The sequence below is a fragment of the Daphnia magna genome, linkage group LG10 (genome assembly GCF_020631705.1).
Source record: "Daphnia magna isolate NIES linkage group LG10, ASM2063170v1.1, whole genome shotgun sequence".
Classification (NCBI taxonomy): Eukaryota; Metazoa; Arthropoda; class Branchiopoda; order Diplostraca; family Daphniidae; genus Daphnia; species Daphnia magna.
In genome coordinates this window covers 1,358,545-1,380,709 of record NC_059191.1, presented here as the reverse complement: position 1 = coordinate 1,380,709, position 22,165 = coordinate 1,358,545, and the positions used below count along the sequence as shown (strand labels likewise).

At 39.6% G+C, this 22,165-nt stretch overlaps 3 protein-coding genes and 1 long non-coding RNA gene across 34 annotated transcripts; 1 reads left to right on the top strand and 3 right to left on the bottom strand.

The window, feature by feature from the left end:
• The first annotated feature begins 401 nt into the window (after window positions 1-401).
• LOC116932684 (ras-specific guanine nucleotide-releasing factor RalGPS1) lies at window positions 402-5,150 on the top strand. Of its 3 annotated transcripts, XM_032940505.2 has the most exons (9): window positions 402-510; window positions 621-878; window positions 945-1,267; window positions 1,485-1,620; window positions 1,723-2,624; window positions 2,855-2,923; window positions 3,217-3,474; window positions 3,558-3,752; window positions 3,871-5,150. In XM_032940505.2, the coding sequence occupies exons 2-9, from the start codon at window positions 801-803 to the stop codon at window positions 4,118-4,120; spliced, it is 2,211 nt and encodes a 736-aa protein (XP_032796396.2). In that variant the 5' UTR covers window positions 402-510; window positions 621-800; the 3' UTR covers window positions 4,121-5,150. The 3 variants fall into 3 exon arrangements, with proteins under 3 accessions (XP_032796396.2, XP_032796394.2, XP_032796397.2); XM_032940503.2 differs by having other exon boundaries at window positions 439-878; XM_032940506.2 differs by lacking the exon at window positions 2,855-2,923 and having other exon boundaries at window positions 442-878.
• Window positions 5,151-8,157: 3,007 nt separating this feature from the next.
• On the bottom strand, window positions 8,158-11,556 carry LOC123477032. Of its 29 annotated transcripts, none has more exons than XR_006652211.1 (12): window positions 11,465-11,556; window positions 11,234-11,348; window positions 11,120-11,170; window positions 10,945-10,979; window positions 10,009-10,885; window positions 9,910-9,920; window positions 9,724-9,850; window positions 9,525-9,662; window positions 9,282-9,462; window positions 9,125-9,223; window positions 8,731-9,062; window positions 8,158-8,663 (listed from the first exon to the last, which is right to left on the bottom strand). It is a non-coding gene; the product is annotated as an uncharacterized LOC123477032 (long non-coding RNA). The 29 variants fall into 29 exon arrangements; XR_006652198.1 differs by having other exon boundaries at window positions 8,731-8,923; window positions 9,008-9,062; window positions 10,009-10,979; ... (1 more) ...; window positions 11,234-11,261; window positions 11,402-11,552; XR_006652205.1 differs by having other exon boundaries at window positions 8,731-8,923; window positions 9,008-9,057; window positions 10,009-10,979; ... (1 more) ...; window positions 11,234-11,261; window positions 11,402-11,552.
• Window positions 11,557-11,877: 321 nt separating this feature from the next.
• On the bottom strand, window positions 11,878-15,614 carry LOC116932686 (wee1-like protein kinase). Its single transcript, XM_032940507.2, has 8 exons — window positions 14,954-15,614; window positions 14,751-14,862; window positions 13,938-14,052; window positions 13,680-13,807; window positions 13,398-13,605; window positions 13,016-13,330; window positions 12,683-12,950; window positions 11,878-12,615 (listed from the first exon to the last, which is right to left on the bottom strand). The coding sequence occupies exons 1-8, from the start codon at window positions 15,354-15,356 to the stop codon at window positions 12,452-12,454; spliced, it is 1,713 nt and encodes a 570-aa protein (XP_032796398.2). The 5' UTR covers window positions 15,357-15,614; the 3' UTR covers window positions 11,878-12,451.
• Window positions 15,615-15,818: 204 nt separating this feature from the next.
• Window positions 15,819-21,703, bottom strand: LOC116932691 (PCI domain-containing protein 2). The gene is made up of 11 exons (XM_032940515.2): window positions 21,485-21,703; window positions 21,364-21,405; window positions 21,164-21,285; window positions 20,836-21,102; window positions 20,556-20,773; window positions 20,390-20,490; window positions 20,116-20,315; window positions 19,954-20,051; window positions 19,770-19,881; window positions 19,172-19,367; window positions 15,819-16,214 (listed from the first exon to the last, which is right to left on the bottom strand). Exons 1-11 carry the CDS (start codon window positions 21,518-21,520, stop codon window positions 16,182-16,184), a joined length of 1,425 nt encoding a protein of 474 aa, XP_032796406.2. The 5' UTR covers window positions 21,521-21,703; the 3' UTR covers window positions 15,819-16,181.
• Between the last annotated feature and the right edge of the window lie 462 nt (window positions 21,704-22,165).

The window sequence follows — 22,165 nt, the reverse complement described above, 5'->3', positions numbered from 1 at the left end:
TTCGAATCACTCAAAGGCTAACGGATTTGAGAGTCTTCTGCGTCGAAACGAGTCAAGTTGCGCATCATCTGAATGAGATACAGTAACCATGGTAACATGCTACGTGCGAATCAGAAGATATACGGGCAATAAGTTTTACGACCCGCTTCACCCCGAAATTATCAACAACAACAAGAAGAAGAGAAAAAAAAGCAATTTATTATCTAGCCATAAACATCCTTTTGGCGCCAGTGCAGATATCGGAATTAAAAAAAAAAGAGAAACAAATTATAATCAAGAGGATGCAGGAAAGCAGCCGGTATGTGAGAGTGACGTAATTCAGTCGTGGAATCCATTTCGAATGTTGTAAACGAAACCATGAGAGTGCATGCGTCAGTATGTTTTGTTTTTATTTTTCTCTCTCTCCCCATTCCTGATTCGAACCAAACCTCGTATTTTGGGTGATCTCGTTTCACTCGATCCGAGCCCACTCCTTGTTACTCACGCACGCAAATCGGGTTCTTTGCTTCGGTTAACGAGAGTTTTGTTAAGAATTGTCGCTTTGAAACGTGTCTACAACCATTTTCTATCGCTGGTTTTTAGTTTTATTTAGTTTTATTTATATTTTTACTGATTTACAGATTGCGTTTTCGGGGACTTGTAGCGGCCGTCATCATTGGGGGTTCCGGTTTGGTAATGGAGCGTGATTGAGTGCTTCCTCTCTTCATTTTTTGGGGGGTTCAATTAGAAGAGCCGTTGCATCCGGATCGACGACCAAAATAAAGCGGAAAACAAAAAGAAATAAAAATTTAAACGAAAAGATGATGGCCAAAATGAAATATTCCGAAATACCACGCGATTTGTCTTCAGATAGCATCGCCGCATACAGACTCGCCCAGGTAAGTTAAAATCATCGATTCGTTACGGTACAGGATGTATTTTATGCATTTTTACATTTGAAATAGGGATCGCCTGATCGAGACAAATGGAAAAGGAACTCAAGTGAAGGTCGAGGTAGCCCAGAGTCAGGCACATCTTCCAGTGATTCTCCACCCGTACGGCTTTTTCATCAACAGTTGTCGTCACGTCGATCAACTTCAGCTTTCCGTTCGCATTGTCTCGGTTCGCGGAAAGAGTCACCTGAACCCCAGGATGAAGTGGATGGCAATGGCGACGCGTTTGTTCGTGCTGGATCGAACCAGCGTCAGTGCGAAATAGATCAACAACAGCGACGTTCTAGTCGACGTGGAGCCAGTCCTGCCCAACCGACACCTTACATGTTGCACCAGTAAGCATCCGTCTGCTCGTTGGACTCTAACGTCCTTTTTCCCCGCATCGAAACAGGATGGATCCACCCATCCAATTTGTCTCGTTGGCGCTTGTTATTGAAACAAACCTCTACGTTCGTAACAGTCTGTTGATTTAATGTCTTGTTTTTCTCTGTGTTTTTTTTCTTTTTCCCGCCTCCCTTTATTACCTTTATGTTTCGTGTGTCGAATCGTCAGTTCGCTGCCTCGCTCAGCGGGCGCCAAATCAAGCAGCTTGCCAGCCAGCGCTCGGTCCGGTCTGTCGGTCATGCTGTGCGTCGATGGCTCAGCGATGGAACACCATGCCGACTGTCCCGTACAATCCATCGTGAATGTATAAAAACATGACATAAGCATCACATTGTTCAAAAAATATTATTAACAAAAAAAAAAACGGTTTAGTGATTTCTAATTGTTTGGTCTCCGTGTCTAATAGGTGAGCGCTGAGAGCGTGGCGGCCCAGTTGACCCTGCTTGTTGTGCCCGTCTTTCAGAAAATTCAACCGGAAGAGTTGACATCTTGTGGTTGGTGCAAGAGCAATAAATTGGAACTAGCGCCCAACGTCGTGGCAATGACGCGTCATTTTAATCACGTCAGTTTCTGGACAGTCCAGGAGATACTCAACGAACCGAACGTACGAGCCCGCGCCGATATCGTTTCGCATTTCATCCGCATCGCCAAGAAGCTGCACGAACTTAATAATTTGCACACTTTGATGGCCGTGGTGAGTGCGTTGCGCAGCGCGCCCATCTACCGTCTACAAAAAACGTGGGCCACGGTGGCGAAGAAAGACGTCCAGTTGCTGGAACGATTGGCCGACCTCTTCTCCGACCACAACAACTCTGAAAAATTGCGCCAACACATGGACTCGCTCAAGCTGCCTTGTGTTCCATATCTGGGTCTTTTTCTCTCCGACGTCAACTTTATCGACGTGGCGCATCCGCACCACGGCGGCCTTGAATCGCAAAGACGACAGTTGCAGATGAATAACTTGCTACGGATCTTGGCCAACTACCAGCAGTCCGATTACTCCTTCCTGCCTGTCAAAAATCATGTGATGGAGTACCTGCGTTCGGCCAAGTACATCGAGGAGTTGCAAAAACTCCTGGAAGACGACCAGTACAAGTTATCGTTGAAGCTGGAGCCGTCGACGCCACCGAGTTCAACGGGTTCCAAAGAGTCATTTTACGATGTCAAAACGGCCATGGGCCAATTGAATGTCTCGCCAAAGAAGGCGGCTTCGGTCCGTAAAAGCGCAGGGACATCCGACGGTTCCAGTGCTGGACACGGCGTCAAATTTGTCCCTGGGCACACCAAATCTAGAAGCTTGGGTACAAAGTACGTTGGAATTTATTATCTTTCTAGAACAATTGACAACTACGTGTAAAACGAACCTGTTTTTTTTTTTTTAATATTATAGTCCGTGACGGTATTGGATGAGATTATATATATTTAGGGAAGGCGTAAAAGTAGTGTACCGTGTCAACAATACTAATCCGTTTATTTTAAGATGAAATCCGTAACCCTCGTGAATCAATCTAATTGTTTATATTGGCAAACAACTTAAGATTGAGGAGCGCCAGTTTACCTCGAAGTGCATATCGTCAGCCTCTTTCGGCAGCGCCAGGCGATTCTTCGTGAGTTTTGGGTTGTCCATTTGCCCCGCAACGGAATGCTCCTCCTACCCCGTCCATGTTTTCTTAAAAAAAAGCACTATTACGTCTTGTGGTTGTGTTTGGGCCATCTTATTGCACTACCTATCCCAAACATTTCCAGTCATCGTATTTTATATTTATTTATTTAGTTGCGGTCTGGTGTTTGTGTTTGTGTGTGTATGTGTTAGTGTTCGTTGATGCCCAGTATTTACAGTCGCTGGTCACTAACTTTCCTTGGATATCCTTTCTCTCCCCCCCTTCTTTATCAATTGTAGCATATTTCGGAATGGACCCAATCACGCGCCGTCGTATCTCAAAGAAAACGAAGCTGGTAGCGGCATCTGGCGGCATTCGTTGGCTAACCATGGTTTTGATTCGACGCTTCGCAATCTGATTGACGACAGTGTCCAGGAGGAGTCGACCACGACGACGACCACGTCTTCGTGCGGGATGAATTCTTCACCTCGTCACTCACTCCACGGCGAGCTGGATCCTTCTCCTTCCAACAACAACGACAATCATTCCGTTCAAGGGTAATATTGATTCTGGCATCCCACAATTTCTTTTTTAAAAAAGATCCTTGCAAATGACACTGTTTGAAATATATGATATCCAGTTCGGATCACTCACTCAGCGGATTGGACTCGCCTCTGCCACCTCCTCCCATCCGCTGTTGTTGCATTCAGGGATGCGTGCGGAAAAAAGCTGTTTTGAAAGATGGCCGTCGTCCGGCTGTTAGTGCATGGCAGAGATATTGGATTCAGCTGTCTGGCTCCAACCTGCTTTTTTATCAACCTAAACACCTCCGAGGGTAGGCAAATGAGCGTTTTCGTAAAAAAATTTTTTGTTTTTGTTTGTTGTGCCGACCTTGTTCTTTTATTTTAAAATACGAAGGTTGAATAACAGCAATATTTCTCTTTGACGTTAAGGTCGGACAGATCGGATTTTCGGCGACGCCCCTTTAAAGCCGTTTCGATCACGGGCTGGTCAGTCGAGCGGCACCACAGTCCCCGCCATCCGGACTCGGTTTTATTGACAAACACTCAAAAGGGTGACGCCTATAAACTTCGTATCGTCTGTCCGGATGCCATCGAAGATTGGCTCAATTTGTTGATGTTGGCTATTGAAACGCCAGCTGAGAGTTCAGACGACGCCGAGAATCTCATGTCTTTTGAATGAGTCTTTCGTCCGTCCACTTGACAGCTGCACGCAGCTGCGTACGGAAGAGTATGGTACATTTTTCAATGCCAAATTGGTTTTGAACTATTTCCGTTCATCGCCCGGCCGTGTGTTCCAACTAGACTCAAAAACTACTCGCCTTGGACGTTGGTCATCGTGAAACACAAGATGATACTCAATGCTGGATAAAGATTTATATCGAAGGGAAATGATTATCGACAATTTTTGGACCTTTGCCCGAGATTTTTCGTTGGGGAAGAAAGTTCCTCACTCTTTATTTGCCATCCCGTCAGTTCCTTCGCCGGAAAGTGACTGACCGTTTTTTTTTTTTTGGGTGTGTGAATGTTTTTCTCCTCATCAGTTATGTAATTCTCGTAATCCCACGTGCATAAGTATTTTTTTTTTCTTCCCTTTTTTTTGGCTCACTCCTATCACACAGCTGCTTTCTTTTTGGTGTGTGTAGTAAAAGAGAGAAAAAAAAAAAAAGTAATCCAGCCTTCTGCCCGGCACGCCTCCTCCTCTTCCTACTGGTCGTCATATTTGAAGCTCAATCGATTCCCCTTTAAGATGATTGCTGTTACTACGTTTTTGTCCTTGTTAAAGTCACACATGCTGTAGTCGTGTGAGCGGAATCTCTCGTTATTGGATCAACGCGCTCTCTCTCCCCTGCCTCTTCCGTTCAAGACACCGCAGGCATCACCGAATTAAAACAGTAGCAGCACGGATGTGGTGTTGCCTTTTCTTATAACACTTTTTTTTTGCATTCGTTGTTTTTTTTTTTTTCTCTCGGCTTTGTCGACGTCTGTTTCCTTAGTCTTGCCCTTCTCATTTCCCGTTTGCTCCTCTACGTTCTAGTCTAACTTGGATTTTTATAAAAGGAGAATGGCGGAACAAGATCGTTTTGTCTATCCACCATCACCAGGAAATAATTGAAAGTGGATTTCGAAGGAGCGGTTCAAATTGTAGCATCCGAAAAAAATGTTGTTCTCGAAATTTGCGAATACATGAAAATAATTCTCGTTCCCGTAAACAGATCGTGCCTGTTACCTTCATATGTCATTTTTTTTTTTACATTGCCTCCCACGACAACAAACTGCCTCGTATGGAGACCAATGGAATATGTTCTGTTACGAAGGCGTCGCGATCTAAACCTTTTTTCTCTGCATTTGGTCGACCTGGACGAAAATTCGAGTTTTGGCAAAATTAAGGTAAATTAAAAAACAAATTATTAATAATATTGCTTTTATGATGGGTTCATTTTTACAGCAAAAATGTTCCTTTCTTAGGAGCTTAAACAGGTTGTTAAGGAAATTAGGTACGATGAATCTCTTATTTCATTTAGCCAAGTCCAACCGATGGGAATGCAGTAATATGTAAAGTGGCTTTTACAATCACGGTGACCGAATATATAAGAGGCGACTTCGTGCTTTAATTCCGGGGCATTGCAAAAATCCTAAGGTAATCCTACGAATTATAAATAGTTTATCGAGCGACAAGATGAAATCCATTGTTGTACATTTAGGTCAGAAAACTGATGTATTTCAGTATCCTATAGTACGAGAAGTCTATGAAGAGACTACAAAATAAAATACAAAAATGAAGTGTCAAGTATAACAACTGGAAGAAACTTGGAGGGCTGGAACCGAAATGGAAAGAGTAGCCAGTGGCTTAAACCTGACGAGTTACTCGAAAAAAAACGACAGATTTGGATTGTCATGACTGAGCTGAACTTTTGCCATTTGCACTTCATTTGCTTTCAACCATGAATTCATGCAGCAATAATACTCTGGACACACTAAGGACACTGCAGAAACCGACGAAGCCATTGCAACCAATAAGCGATCAAAGAAGATGATGCTTGTTGTAGAAAAAGCCACAGCACGTCACAGCTCCAAGATGCTGGACACTTAATTGTACATATGCTATTTCTCGTGCTTGTGTACTATTTTATTCGACCGCCAATTGATTCTCTTGTCTCAATTGTCCCTTGACTTTGTCTCCTCCGCACTACTCTTTAAAAACTCGGATTGTTGGTTGTTGTATAAGAAAACTAGATGGCGCAGAAGCGCCTTAGTATTTTCTTGTGTGACGTGCAAAACCGTGTCCAAATATTTGTTAACTGTTTTACGTTCCAATTGAAAGTGAGTGAAAGTGAGATAAAATCAAATGATGTGCTATATACTAGTAGGTGTTTTCATTCTTTAATGTGTTTTTTACCTGAAACACATAAACTGGATTATTTTTGTGTGGAACAAGTGATCTTGTGATCGGCTATGACAGCTGACAAATCCAAAATCTATTACATTTGCATTCCATCATGCAAATCTATTACTCATTGTGAGGTATTAGTTTTGACAATCAGAATCCAATTGGTATGATTCTGCTTTTTAAAAGTAGCGTGTGAAACTTAAATTTTTAAAGGATGCTGAACGAGCAGAAAGTTTACAAATGATACAAATCACATGGGTTGAAATACCATCACCTCGTTCTGCTGCTTTTTATCAATTCATCATATCCTGTCAGTACTGTATTGACAAGTGCAACATATGTTGTGTTGCCAACTGGATGGATTGGAATACCTCATCTCGTTCAGATACTCTTTGCTTGCTCATCTCATGTAAGTTTCAGTCTGGTAAAGCCAGCCTACTCCTCTATATTGTGTTGCTAACGGTAAACAACCACCATTTCAGCAGGTTATCATTTCTACTTTGCTAACCGACACACGTCTTCGCTTCGCCCGTCGCCCCTTTTTTGTTTCGCCCGGTAAAAGCTCCCTCATTCCTCTATATTGTGTTGTCAACAGTTAACAATCATCATTTCAGCAGCCTAATTTTATTTCTACTTTGTCAGCCAACACATGTCTTCGCCTCGCCCGTCGCCCCGTCTTCGCCTCGCCCGTCACCCCGTCTTCGCCTCGCCCGTCGCCCCGTCTTCGCCTCGCCCGTCGCCCCGTCTTCGCCTCGCCCGTCGCCCCGTCTTCGCCTCGCCCGTCGCCCCGTCTTCGCCTCGCCCGTCGCCCCGTCTTCGCCTCGCCCGTCGCCCCGTCTTCGCCTCGCCCGTCGCCCCGTCTTCGCCTCGCCCGTCGCCCCGTCTTTGCCTCGTCCGTCGCCCCGTCTTCGCCTCGCCCGTCGCCCCATCTTCGCCTAGCCCGTCACCTCGTGGTCGCCCCGTCATCGTCTCGTCTTTGTGGTATCGTTGTATTTTGTAGTGTATAATAGTGTAATGTTAATTAACCCGTTGGCTGCCACCCACTTTGATCCCCTTTTTTTTAAAGCTTGTTAGGGTCCGGCAGCGCTGTTCTGCCCAATGGTGTATATGCCATGGGTGGGACAGTTGCACAAGCCGTGTGGCTCAAAGTCGATCGTCGAGGCAATGTACCAGTAGGGACTTCCCCTTTTTCGATGCTTTGATGGTTGCCTGGAGTGTACATTCTCACAAAGGCTTCTGTCATCGTGTCAGCCCGGATTTGTCGTAGGACAAGTCCACCTTGGTCGCAATCCATTCGATAGCGATGTAGTTAGCGTAGATTTAGTGGCGTGGCAGCCAACGGGTTAGTTTTATGTATGTGTTTTTTGTATTGTATTGTATTTAAAATATTGTGGTGGATTTGTGGGTGGTTGGAGGGATAATAAAGAATTTTATTTATATTTCAAATTCGAATTTATTTCCGTGAATATATATGTATGTGAACCTAGTTTGGGATCGAACGCTTGACCTCAGGAACGTCAGTCCAATGCTTTACCATTCATCCAACTTTGACATATTAAAAATAGGAATTTATATCTTGATAACCTTGTTTGTAGTGCATAAGTAGATATGCAAACAAATGTGAATCACTTGTATCATATGTACAAATGGCACATTGGTTGAGTGCTTGACTGGGATTCTAAATGTCTGAGGTTCGATTCTCAGCAAAAGCAGGTCAATGCTATGCTTTCGTAGATTGTGCTCGGGTGATGATATTCATTGTTTCGTCTAGCGAAGACATGGCAAGAAATTATTTGAGAAGAGAGTACTAATAACTCAAACAAAAAAACTTTTGGCAAAAATAAAATATTGTTTATTTTTTTTTTCCATTTTTTTTATTGTTGGTACAACATACATGTACAACAAATTTAACTGAATTGAGCCCCCGGGGAGATTACCCGGGGCGTGGCTAAGAGAAGCCGGAAAAGGATGGAAGGTTTCGGACAAGTTTTTACGTGAGCGATTAACCGTTAATTCGGATTTGTGGGTAGCCTCTTCGCCCTCCAATGATATCTCAGAACTTGAGGACCCCCACGTCCCCTTTCCGGACAGCGCACTCACAACCTTTACTGCTGATCACAGTAGGGGCATGACCCCCTACGGGCTTATTACAATTCAAGGGGAAACGGGGCGACAGAAAAGAAGGGAGCCCAGATATGCACTTAATTTCTTTTTTGTAAAAATACCATACACGTGAGAAAATAAAAGAATCGCAATCCCCCTCCAACGAATTTCAGTCTCTGTTTACACGTGACCTCCATCAATATTCTCTGCCGATTCATTACGATTATAAAATCTACACAAGTGAAATAAACATAAGTAAAACATTCTTGCTGATACACTTATTAAAAGAAGTAAAATACCTTGTACAATAGTCACCACCGAGTCTTCCACACAGAAATCGATCAAGCCACCAACGGCAATAGCGTTATTGGATCAATATTTTCCACGGGGAAGTTTGGTCAACGTGTAAGAAGAACGCTTTAAATGGATGATTTCCCATAGCGATCAAAATTTTCGGTTGCTCTACACGCTCTTGTGTAAATATGTTTAAAACTTGTAAACAAATATAAAGAAAAATTTTATAGTGTAAATTGTTCAGAAGCTAAGGATTTCAAAGCCATCTTTTAGCTGACAGACTTGCTTTTCAAATCCTCCCTGTTGCCATGACGTTTGCTTCGGCATCGTATCTAAACTAAACGCAATGCAATGTTCAATAAAGCTAAAGACTTCAAGGCGCTCTTTTAGCTGAAGTACTTGCTTTTTGACATATTCCCTTTATCATGACGTCAGCTATGGCATCGTATCCAACTTCCTTAATAACCAGTTTTAACTCCCAAGATAGGAAAATTTCATCTGTAAAATTAAACCAATTTTAACAAAAGAAATATTATTAATAAAGAACAACAGTTACCAGCAAGATGATTGGCCATTTACTTTAATTTTGCCAAAATTTGAATTTACGTTCAGGTTAACCAAATGTTAAGAAGAAAAGCATTTTAGGTCGTAACGCGTTCGTTATTTTCGTAACAGATATTTTTCACTCATCTCCATACGAGGCAGTAAGTTGTCGTTATAGAAAGAATTGCCAGCATCTACAGCGTTGAAAAATACATGTCTGTTATTCATCTACTTATGCCACCAAATTATGGTTTACCATTCAACTTGCCTCCTTGATTGTTTGTTTCTTCTTAGATAAATTCTCATTAACTGTATTGCCTAATTTATCCACAGATAAGTGTTGCTATCTCCAAGAATTTCCACTTTTTCACCAAGAATACTTTTTCAAGAGTTCCTGACCAAGATAGTATTTAATTATTTTGATAACTGAGTATGGAAATCTTTTATCGTTTTACCTAGCATATTTTCTTTTTAAAATTTTTGATATAGCTTTTTTTTCATTTACATGATCTTAACCAATTTTAAGATGCAGCAGATGGATTATTAACTGCAGATAACAGGTCAGCATTCCACCGTCTGTAGCTTCCAAAAGATATACAAAGTATACATTACATCATATTGTTAATATATTAAACAAATACCTTTCAAGCTTCTATCCAGCAGCAAGTTGAAACCCCCGAAATTGAAGTAATACAGTTTTTAAAAGAATGACATGATAAGTATGCAATATTTCCAGTTACCTTTAGATTAACAGAGTTAGACATCTATTTGGAGGCTGATTCAATACACTACCTTAGGTCTAGATAATAATTGGAGACTTATAAACAAGAATCAATATTTTTAAATTTCTCAACTTGTTAACTACTTTCTTTGTCCTTACAGGGAATAAGACTTTAGGTTTTATGCTGCAAATGGCTTACTCCAATATACATACAAAACACAATTTTTAAATATCCATCGTGAATATTGGAGTAGACAGATGATAGAATAATACCATAAGGCTGTGAGGTTTCAATAGTTTACAAGATGTGAAATTATCAAATTAAAAAAGAAATCAGCCTTTTTGTAAGTTTGTTAAATATTTCTCGTTCCTTGGGTTTCGTAGTTGGGTCTTAGCCAAATTGAACTTTACTCGTCCCCAGACTGATCACTGACCAGTGACCTGGCGAGTGGCGACACCATGCCAAAGGTTAAATAATTGTATTATATTATATTAATGTAATGATTATTATTAATAATTTTTAATTAATAGTTAAAGCATTATTTTTCATGAACTATTATAGTTCAGGAAAATTCGCGATTTTTGACGGTTTTCGTCAACCCAAAATTTGACAAGGATCACGAAAATGTGAATCTTTTTTCTGATGGACCAATAAATAAAGAGTTACTTGACAATTTAAAACCGGAAGTAAGACAGGTAATAGAAATTCTGGAAATCTACAAAATAAGCTTTGTTCCCCTTTCAATAGTCAACAAGATTTTGATAGTTGTAAAACTAAACTATTGTTAATAAAAGTTATGCAGTGTTTTAAAAGTTCTAAAGTTACCATTTCAGTTATGACACCTTAGTAGACTTGAATTTAAGTCAAACGATGAGCAGAATTCCACTGTTTACAACTTCCAAAAGATTTAAGAAGCAGACATTAATTCATTTTCTTTGTAGACTAATCAAATACCTTTGAGGCTCCTGCATTGGGCCAAGTTGAAACCACTGAAATTGAAGTGGTACAATTTTAAAAAGAATGAAGTGATAAACATACAAACACAAAAAAAAAATACTTTTAGAATAATTGGACTTGTATTTGGAGGCTGATTCCATGCACTTACTTTTGGTTGGAAATCTATATTTACCTGCTAACAGATCTTTTTTGGTACACAGCTGTGCCATTATCCAATCCCGATCTAAATAGAAAAAGTTGTCAGAAGTATTACATGATTATATCAATACACAAGAGACCAACTTACCATCAACCGGCGTTTAAGCTTATTCCCTCTAGAAAATAAATTCGTTATGCATTAGTCTTATAACGGCCATCTCATAGATCGTAGCAGCTCAAACTATTTTGTGAATAGTCATCGCCTATGTTACGTCAAACAAAAAATAAACAAAAATAAACAAAACAAAATATTTACCAATTTTTTTATAGCGAAAGTGAGACATTTTTATACAATGAATTGTTTTACGTATAACTTTACTTTCCAAGACGTTTTTCTAAGGCGCTTAGTTGTAATGCAACACTAAAACGACGTTCGCACATCTGGCCGCTTCGATCATGTTTTGTTTGTTTTGACAAGGACTTGGTAACTAGAACTTACATTAGTCGCTAGGGGGCACCGGTGAAACGACTTTCTTCCCGTTCTCCTAATACTAAAACTTAAATATCTATTTCATTTCAAAGATTTTCTAAAATCCATTTGCATAATTGTAACCGCCTTTTAAAGCTCTATCGATTGATGTGTTTTATATATTTCCCCGTGAAATTGACCCACCCGACGAGCTTTAACACGGCGAGATAGGAAAAGAGTCCCGTCCTCTAGATGTAGTAGTCCATGGCTTTACCCGATTTTGACAAACCTGCTCAAATCGGCAAGCGAATGAATTGTTCTAATTTTCCAGACAATAATAAGTCGTGTAATAAAACTTCCCTGTTTTTTTTTACAGTACAATTGACACGAAACATGGTTGACGACGGGAAAGGGAAAAAAATTAACACATACCCAAAGAAAAGGGTGTGGGAGGGAGTTATCGAGAAAAAAAAAAAACACGCGAACACACAAAAAAATCCCGGAATGAAATGTGAAAAAGATTCCCATACTTTTTAGAAACGCTATAGCGAAAAAAAGTGGGATAGTCCCATTTAGGGATCATATAAGAAATATAGAATTCTGATTAACGACAAGGAAATCACAGCATGAACCAATTCAACACGCAAGGCACTTCTATATCCAACTTTCCTCTTTCCGTGCAAGGGATGGGGGGAGGGGCTTAAAACGGCTAGTATTTTGTTCTCTATTCAACATTCAAATTTTGATATTTAAAAAATCTCTTAAAAATGAAAATGGCGATTGAAATTTTTTCCAACGGATAAACGTGCGGATTTTTCGCCATGGCGAAATATGTATGTGTAGAAGTCGTTATAAGTTTCTCTTTCCTCCTCATTCTTTAACTTACTACCTTTTCTTTCAAAAATCTGCGTTGCTAAGACTTCTGTTCATTTTGCGCCCCAATAGCAATCGCCTTGTCGTACAAGCCTCGTTCTTTTGGAGTTTGGGCATTTTTGGGGCTGGCAGCTCTTCAAGAGAAAACCTTGATAGCGGCATTAAACTTTGAATGTGACGAGCAGCTTCTGCGAATCCAATTTCGAATATTAATATTTAATCGTAATTTAAAGTATTGACAATAAATTGACATGCCTTGAAGTTTCTCGGAAAGCTGACGATTTTTAAGCCGTTCGGCATTCAGTTCGCGGCTGAGTTGGTCTTTAGACTTGGCACCATTGGGACCTAGAACAGGGTGCTGTGTCAACACTTGGGTCGACGGCCTCAACGTTGGGTCAGGATGGATCATCAGCTCCAAAAGATTGTGTAGCTCGATCGAGTATCGGCCGTTGTATGGCAAACGACCCTGACGAATCGCGTGCCACTCGTCACCATTCTTTGGAAGCTGACCACCACCAGCCATCTAATGGGAATATACAAAGAAATAATGAATAATCAAATAAGGATATAATCGGGTAGATGATTTACCTCGTAAATTGTGAGACCAAGAGAAAAAATGTCCGCCTTAGTCAGATGTTCGTAATTCTCCCGTAAAATTTCGACGGGCAGATAACGACAATCTCCTTCTTCGACGATTGGCTGGACAACAGACGTCACGTGACCCAAATCTCCAATTTTATACGTCACCGAGCCGTAATCGTCATCAAGTTCATCAAAACCATCGTCGCTGTCGTGATGAACCGAACAATCGTCGCTGTTCTCTCGACAGATAAAAATGTTACCCGGCTTAATATCCATATGGGCCAACTGCTTTGAGTGGATGTAATGCAATCCTTCTGCAATCTAATAAATAGAAGGATGTTAAAAATGGAACATATTAATTACGTTATTCTTGCAGGTAGTAACAAACCTGTAACAACGTAGATTTTAACTGCGGCTCATTGACTGTAACATTGTTTAGCTGATTAGTGCGAATCAATTCTTCCAAGGTACCGGAATTGCAAAATTCGTTCTGAATTATCATGTGACCATTTTCAGCCCAGGCCGAATAGTAGCGAACAACATGCGGGTGCTGGCCAAGGACTGCGTGTGCCCATACTTCGTTAAGAGCAGATCGTCTAAAGAAAAATAGAAAAGCAAACTAAGGTTAGTAATCACATGTATGACTGAACGTGTTCCTCCTTAGACTCACTCATTCGGAGATCCTGCTACTGGCATTAAACTTTTCTTGACTGCATAGGTACATCCATCTAGCCTGTTAAGGCATTTGTGCACTGATCCAAATTCGCCTTTACCAATCAGACAGATCTCATGAAATTCCTAATGTTTTTTTTTGTGAATAAAAAAGGGGGTTAGATGGTTAATATCACTATGGCTATGGTTCAATATCACAAAAAAAAAACACAAAAAGGGTTGCATGCCCAAAATCCCTTCGCACATTATATTGTACCTTGTGGTATCTGGGGACGCTAGTTTGATGCAGAGCAATCCTTTTTGGGGGCATCTCCTCGTCTGATTCGTCGGTTGCTTCATGGACCTCTTCGTCAAAGGAATTCACTAACGACCTGCCACAGCAAACAGATTATTAAATACATACTTTTTCGTCCAACCCTATTTTTTTCTCCCTCTTGCATTCGAGAGAATAGTACAATTGAAAGGGAAGCTTACTTTCCACCCTTTGTACACTAATACAATAGGCTTAAAAAATACCGGGGACAATCCCCCATTGTCATCGCCATAAGCATATCGTGTTGCACCAAAATGATCACTTTCCCCTTCTTAACCTGTCCACGCCAAGTCAAGACTTTAAGTTTTGTTTTAGATTGCTTTGAAATATGCAACAACAAAAAAAAAGAGAGAAAAATCGATCGCACTGCATAACCAGAGAAGTCAACCTTGCAAAATGTTATGCGTCCTTGATTGATTGGGAGAAATGGAAAGGTTAACCTAAATGTATATATATTACATGTTCTTGGAAATTCAAGGAAACCGGATTCGTTTCTTTACTTTCAGACTTTGCACAACAGGAAAATTCAAACTAGCGCTTACGGGCTATCACAACAATTACTGAACTACTGATAAACCGGTTGGGACACATGAGTCATCCCACGAACGCATCACCATATATCGCTAAAGCTATCTGTTACTATAAAAGGGCTTTTGCATTGTAGCTATTCCATTGAAAATGACCAGCATAATAAACAAAACTAATTCACAGAGAAAAATAGCAAATAACTCTTCACAAAAAGAGAAAGTAACATACCCATTGAGACTTCGCTTAGATCTGGTTCTCTTTTTGCTAGTCAATAGCATTCCAGTTGGTGTAAATGGGTTGACATTGGCGGCAGGTGGAGTATTCATGTTATCTTTTTTGTCTAATAAGAAAAATATGTAATTAGATATAACAAGCAAACAAAAAATTAAATATCAGGGTTATAGAATGTTGTGGAGGTGTCTAATGCCTACCAGATGATTTTGTAGAACTCATGGTGAATAATGTCCTCATTCTGTTCCTGGGTGCAGGCGTAGCTAAAACTGGAGTCATGATGGCAGAACTATTTTCTAGAAGTGTCTTGGGAGTTGCTGGGGAATCAAACAACCTCAGAGCTCGAACACCACTATATGGAGGTGACATGGGTTCTCGAGCTCTGGAGCGAATAAACCTTGGCTTTCTAGGACTGGTTATCCGAATGGTCATTCCAAGGCCTTCATCACTTCCAGATGAATCTAGACGGTCTGACGATGAGTTGCTAGAAGTTCGGTTGTTACCCGTAGATGCTTCATGCAAATCTTCTTCGTCACTCAATGGGAATTCTAGCCGCTGTGCTATGCGGCAGTGGTTCTCTTCCATTTCAATATCGCGATCCATAATAACGGGTTGAACAAACTTTTAAATGACACAATGCAATATAGTTTGCTTTCACCTCTTTAAACTAAATAAGTTAAAGTTCTAATGGACAAATTGTCAGAAGATACGACGAGACTGTTCGACTTGATCTGAACACTGGTCCGACAGTTGTGTGGAGCTTTCAAAAATGACCACGTTGTTTTGGCTTTTATCCAACTGTCATGGCGGCTGTGGTGGGAGTGCTGGCGGCGATGCTGAAAAATTCACCCGCCAAAAACGGACTGCGTCACAATATGGCCGCAGCGCGCATCAAATTCAAATTCCCCTATCGTCCGGCCGTCCCCCATAAACGGAACAGCAGAGTTAGCAGTTTCATATTATCTGACTATCTAATTTACTTACGTAAAAACCATTTTCTCAGTAAAGAATTATTTTAATTTTAGTTTATTCCATGAATTGTGAAACGTAACAAATATTTAAATATCGTAAAAATCCTACAATTTTATTTTTCGGTTTAATGAGATGTTTTATTATCTGATAACGTTGTAAAAATCCAGGTTGCTCACTGGAATAAAAAGTGTTCATATTTAAGAGTATTTTTAAATAATACAATGCATTTTTTTCTTTGGAGGCCAATTTGCATCGAAATGTGTTATAAACGGAAATGACAAAACTATAATATATGATGTGTGGACCAACGGTTGAACGACCTTGAGAGCTTAAAGGGGTTCTATGCAACAAGGAAAACGCACCTTGCTTCTAGAAAAGATTTGACGATTGTGATCGATCGAGGGTGACAGAATTTTTTACGGTTTACCTGAGGTATATGAAAGAAGTAAACAAACTTCATATGGTAGCAAGTTTGGTTAAGAACTCGTTCTAACAAAGAAACAAGGGTTATGGCGAGAAAAGGGTAGTGTTATGAATAAGGAAAACCGTTGACCTAGTTGAACTACCTTGTTATGCCTGATGGATTAGTTAATCGAGCCTATTCAACTGGACGATCATTCACACACACCAAGAGACCTAATTGCAGAAGGAACATCCATTATTCTTCCACTCTTAAACATTTCCAGTAATCCATTTTGATTTTTTATCGCTTCATACGTGCAAGTGAACTATGGTAACAGTCCTTCCATGACCGTATAATCCATTCCTCAGAAAAAAAAAAAGCCTAACTGTTTCGTATACCTGTGTGAGCAGTTGGGGTTTTTGTGTGCTATTATACGGTTTCGCAAATAACATTTAAAGGCTTTCAAATATGAATCGCAAAGGCCAAAGGGGTAGTCATACGTTTTCGTTCACCCTTTCAGCCCTTTTTGGCGTGTTTTCCTCCAGTTTTTCATCCAACGGCTATTTCCACTTGGATTGACTTTAGTTCACAACAACAATTTTTTTTTCACGGCCAGCATTTTGGTACTTTTTGTACGACATGCCGTTTTCTTTTCCTTTGCAATTGAAAACTAACAAAATGGCTTGAAATGTTTACACACACGAGCCGTCAACAATCCTATATGCTAAACACCGTTGTCTCATCATATAGCTCCACTTCGCACTTTGCGACGCACTACAGATAACACGTGCTTTGTCAACAATCTCAACAGTCAACATTCAACCATAGTCACGAAGCTTTGAAACCTTGTCCGGTTATTTTCAACTGAGAAAACCGTTACCGTTGTCGTTTAGCTTTGCACTATAAAATAATCTTGGCCATACAGCAGTGTATTTAAAACAATAATTTTTTATTGAATGTAATATTCTGTCAAAACTCATTTTCTTTTTCTATTTTGTGTGTGTGTGTTTTTTTTTTTTTTAGTTTTTACGTGGCAATTGTGCAATGAGACCATAACAACAAACAGACACTTACTACCGTCATCTTGTGAGAGGTCTGCTAGTACAAACCTTTCTCTTTTAGCACTCTTCCGAGCGTGATACATGCGTGATCATTACATCAGAGATGCGTTTCATACTTTGGGGAGTATCAAATGTAACTTGTGGCATCAGAGATAAGATTATATGTGCCACATCAAAAGTTTGTCTTGGTAACTTGGCACTAGAAATGTTTCTCAACCTCACGTTGTGCATGTCAATCTGAAGGTGAAAATGAAATATCGAAGTACTAGGTCGTCAAACGGTTACGGTGATCTTCATTCTTTTGAAGATGTTTTATTCTCACCAGGTAGAGGGAGGTTTTCTCAATCATGAAAAAAAAACACACATTTTTTAAACCAACAGTTATTATCTTTATGCAAAGCCACTGAACATACAGTATTTTTTCTATTTTTAAGGTTATGCCAAAGATGGAGGTCTTTATGTAAGTGACTATATTCCACAAATAACAGAAGATCAACTTAATTCTTGGAAAGACCTGAAATACCCTGATGTTGTGAGAAAAATCCTTAGACTGTTTACCTCAGAAGATGAGCTTACAGAAAATGAAATTGAAGGTGATTCTAAGTTGTTTTTTTTTTTTTTTTTAATTTATGTGTGGCATGACATAACACTTTTATAATACAGGAGTTGTTACCTCAGCTTTCAAAGATTTTGAATTTCCTGACAAGGTCATACACCTTGAAAAGTTAGACAACAGTATGTATATTGCTGAACTTTTTCACGGGCCCACTTTGGCATTTAAAGATTTATCTTTGGCTCTACTTGCAAAGCTTTTAGAAATCTTCCTGAAAAAAAGGGTAAACTTTCATCAGAACACATCAGACACACTAAAACTTAAACATCAAATTGATTAGGGCAAAGACAAACATGTTACAATTCTCGTAGGGACATCTGGTGACACCGGTCCCGCTGCAGCTCACAGTGTCGCCAATCTCGATAGGGTAAATCTAGTACTGTTGTATCCCTTAAATCGGGTATCAAAAATACAAGAACTTCAAATGCTGACTATCAAAGCGCCAAACGTACATATTTGTTCCGGTAACAAAAGAAACCTAAATAAATATTAATCTGGATCTTAATTTTTTTTCTTTCTGCCATTGTTTAAGTTGAAGGAAATTCAGATCAGTTGGACGAACCTATCAAAGAATGTTTCCAAGATGAAAAATTTTCAGCGGAGCACAGTCTGGGCTCTTTCAACAGCATACAATGGGGCCGAATTCTCCTTCAAGCCGCTCACTATGTTTACATATACCTCCAGTGCTGTCCCAACATTGGCGATAAGATATGTATCGTTGTACCAACTGGAGCGGCAGGGAATTTGGCTGGTAGAATTAGTTTCTTTTTACCCCTTTTTCTTTTCCTCACACACAAAACACAAAAAATATATTTACAATACCTTACTAAATTTCCCCCTTTTTTTTTATTTTTTAGCTGGATTCCTTGCACATGAAATGGGTTTTCCAATTAAGCTTGTCGCCACGGTGAATTCAAATGATATTTTGGCCCGGACTTTCAAAAACGGAGATTACAGTCCAGCGCCTGACGTAGCCGCTTCCCTAGCACCAGCTATGGACATTCAGGTAATTCGATCTTGCTGGTCCTATGGGGAAATTTATCCTAATTATTTAAATTAGGCTCCTTACAACATTGAGCGGGTATTGTACTTTGCAACTCACGGTGATTCAATGGCGGTGAAAAATATTATGCAAGATTTTGAGCAAAGTGGGAAAGTGAAACTTTCGACAGACATGCTTTCTGCCATACACGAAGTCATTGCCGCCACGGTATCAGTGAGTGATACAGACATTGTGCAAGCTATGCAACTCTGTTACAGCCAATACAACTACGCTGTTTGTCCTCACACTGCAACAGCAGTTTCCTATTGCTTCAATGTAAAACAGCAGTAAGTTTTCCTCTTTGTTTCTTTTCTTTCCTCTACGTACCTTGATACGGTTAATGAGCTCTTTCCGGTCTACTTCATTATTTTTCAGCGAAAAACAGGTACTCGTTTGTCTTGCTACGGCTTCCCCAGCGAAATTCCCAGAGGCCTGTGAAGCGGCAGGATTGGGCCTGTCAACACATCCCAGAGTGAACAGGTTAAAACTAGAAACCGAAATTTCCTTGCCTCGGCACACCTTCCTACGAGGACAAGATTGGACAAGCCAATTAAAAGGCCTCATCCTCAAGATATAAAACTATTGTATATCATCATACAAAATTTTAATACTTGTTGTCTAATTTTGTGTGTCATTAAACGGGTAGTGGAAACCCACGCAAATGTAGCACTGTATCGTGCCTCAGGACAATAAATTTTCTGAACACTGCGATGATGATGATAGGCGCATTGCTAACGCCAGTATTAATTCGCTGAAAATTATCGATCGGCTATTAATTCCGGAGGAAACAATGATCTCTCTTTACTCTTAATCGTTCAATATGAATGTATTTTTTTTTTGTTTCGCTTTGTTTTTGTGAATTCCCAAAAACAGGAGATTTTGGTACACAGGCGGAGGAGGCTAACTCCCAAGAAATCAGCCTCACATTATTGCAGCCAATGGTGGAAATGGATTCTGTTTACTGATTACCAACTTGTTATGGCTGTTGGAAATATACCCCTTAATTTTGTTCTCAAAGATGAGGTTAGCGATGATACCTACATCACAAAAATACACAAATTAAATTGTCTATAAATATAAAATAACTATAATTTGAATAATTTCCATACATTGTGTCTCGTCCAAGTCGATGTCTTCTACTCCCATGAATTTTAAAGCCTCCAAATAGGCTTCAATTGGGATCTGATGAGTTTTCATCAGCAACGTTCTAACATTTCAAATTGAAATAAAATGCCATCGTCCTTAAGTTTACAATTTCAAAACTAGCTTACACTTTTTTAAACAAGTTCCTGTACGTTGTGACTTTTAACTTTTCAAGGATCAGATAAACTCCGCAGCGAATAAAGAATGCATCATGCTGAAGAAGAGCATTATTGAGTCTCCGGAGATTGCCCTCTCTCACCGCTTGTACCACTTCGCTGAACTGAAGGAGGTCATACTTTCTCAGTAAATGGGGAGTTGGAAGGTGCCCCTATGAATTTAGAAGTACAATTTTACACGTCATCTCCGCTTTTACATTATGTAAACCAGAATTAAAAGTCGTACCAACAGCATTTTGACGGGAATAAGGTAGATTAAAATTAATCGTTTGTTATTGCGGCATTCCCTGTGGCACCGCTCAAATGCGTAGGTTAAAAATTTTTCAGCTAGATGTAAAAAAGTAATCAGAATTTAGAAATTCATATTTCTCATAATGGATCAGTGTACTCACCGCTTTTAAAATCACTTTCAAATATGGCCTTCCTTCCAACGTAATATCGATAAGTGACTTGTTGGCTAAGCGAAAAATGGTCCTTGAACTGAGACGCATCAATCGCTCGGATAAGTGCCTTACATAGATGCAATTTGTTTATTCTGAAGTAGATTTTAAACAATTGATTGACTAAATATAACATTCCCCAGCGCTTCGTGTCTTCATCAGAAGACCGACTGTAATTGAAGAAATATTAGCCTCTTTGTGTTTGGATATCTAACAAACTGTAATTACTGACTTATCTGCAGCACACACTCTAAAAAGTCCCATAAGACATTCTGCAGCTTTTTCAAGTGTTTGTCCAGGTTTATCTGCCCCCTTTTTGGCCAACTCTTTGTCTGCTTTGATGGCAAACATACGTAAATCTAAACTTATAACATACATTATAAATAGTGCCCAATTATCTTCCTTCTGTGTTTGGAACAGCTTTGTAAAAGCCTGTACCAGAGCACTTTGTTCAGAATACGCTTCTAAATATTTTTGCTGATTAACACAGTTTAAACACCTAATGGAAAATGTTAACATTTAAAATAATATATAGAAATAAAGAGAGTATCGACTGTAACCTGAGGTGCAGAATAACAAGCTCATCAAGGGGGGATTCTACAAGCCGTTCAACAGACTTCTCGAATCCTTCAGCTGTAAGTTTTGTGCTCATAACATGGGGGTGATTGAATGACAGAAATTCCTATGGTTGGTTAGATTAGGTATGAGTATTCAACTTTAATACTTAAATTGCATAAAACTTTTAAATACATTTCCTTACCGAAACCTCTGTTCCACTTCTAGATTCCCACGAGGATTGTATCTGAAAGCAAGATTGTTTAGAGACAATAGCTTAAAGTCATATGGGAAACAAAATCTAAACGTTAGTGAAGCTATTTTACCTCGCGTAAATACTGATTTAGATTCATCGTAGCCATATTAGGATGTTTTTTTATTTCTTTCCAACGCTTAGAAATCGGACATTTGTTGCACAAAGACAACTACAAAAACTATTAAAATCGAAATTATAGGGGACAAATTTTATCGCGAAACGCGAACGCTTTCGAATTTCCTCAGAGATTTTCGTCTGCTATATATCGAGTCATCTAGTGGTCAAAAGAACATAACCATTTTTTTCGGCGAGTTACCTAAAATTCAAGATCTTTGTCCCACGGTGGTTCTTTGGGTTACGATTGGTAGCATAAATAAACGTAAAGCAAACCAAAAATGATTTAAAATAAGTGGCGAACGTGGCATGGCATAAATTTACACAGCATACATGCGAATTACTGAGATAATTATTTCCAACAACTGACAAAGGATGAATTGCATTTAGTATAGAACGAAAGCAAGGATACAAAATAAAAATACGAACTTTGGTCGAAATTCCAATGATACAAAAAGGCATTGTATGGGGGGTTTCAAGTAAAAACAAGGATCAACCACCTCCTGGGCAGACTAATTAAAAAGCGTGGCGCCAGTCTAAACTAAGATGATCTATAGCTTTCACAGAAGTATGAGGAAGGCGAGCAAACATGTCAAAAATGGTTTAGAACTTGAGTACACAGATTAGCTGCTCAGCG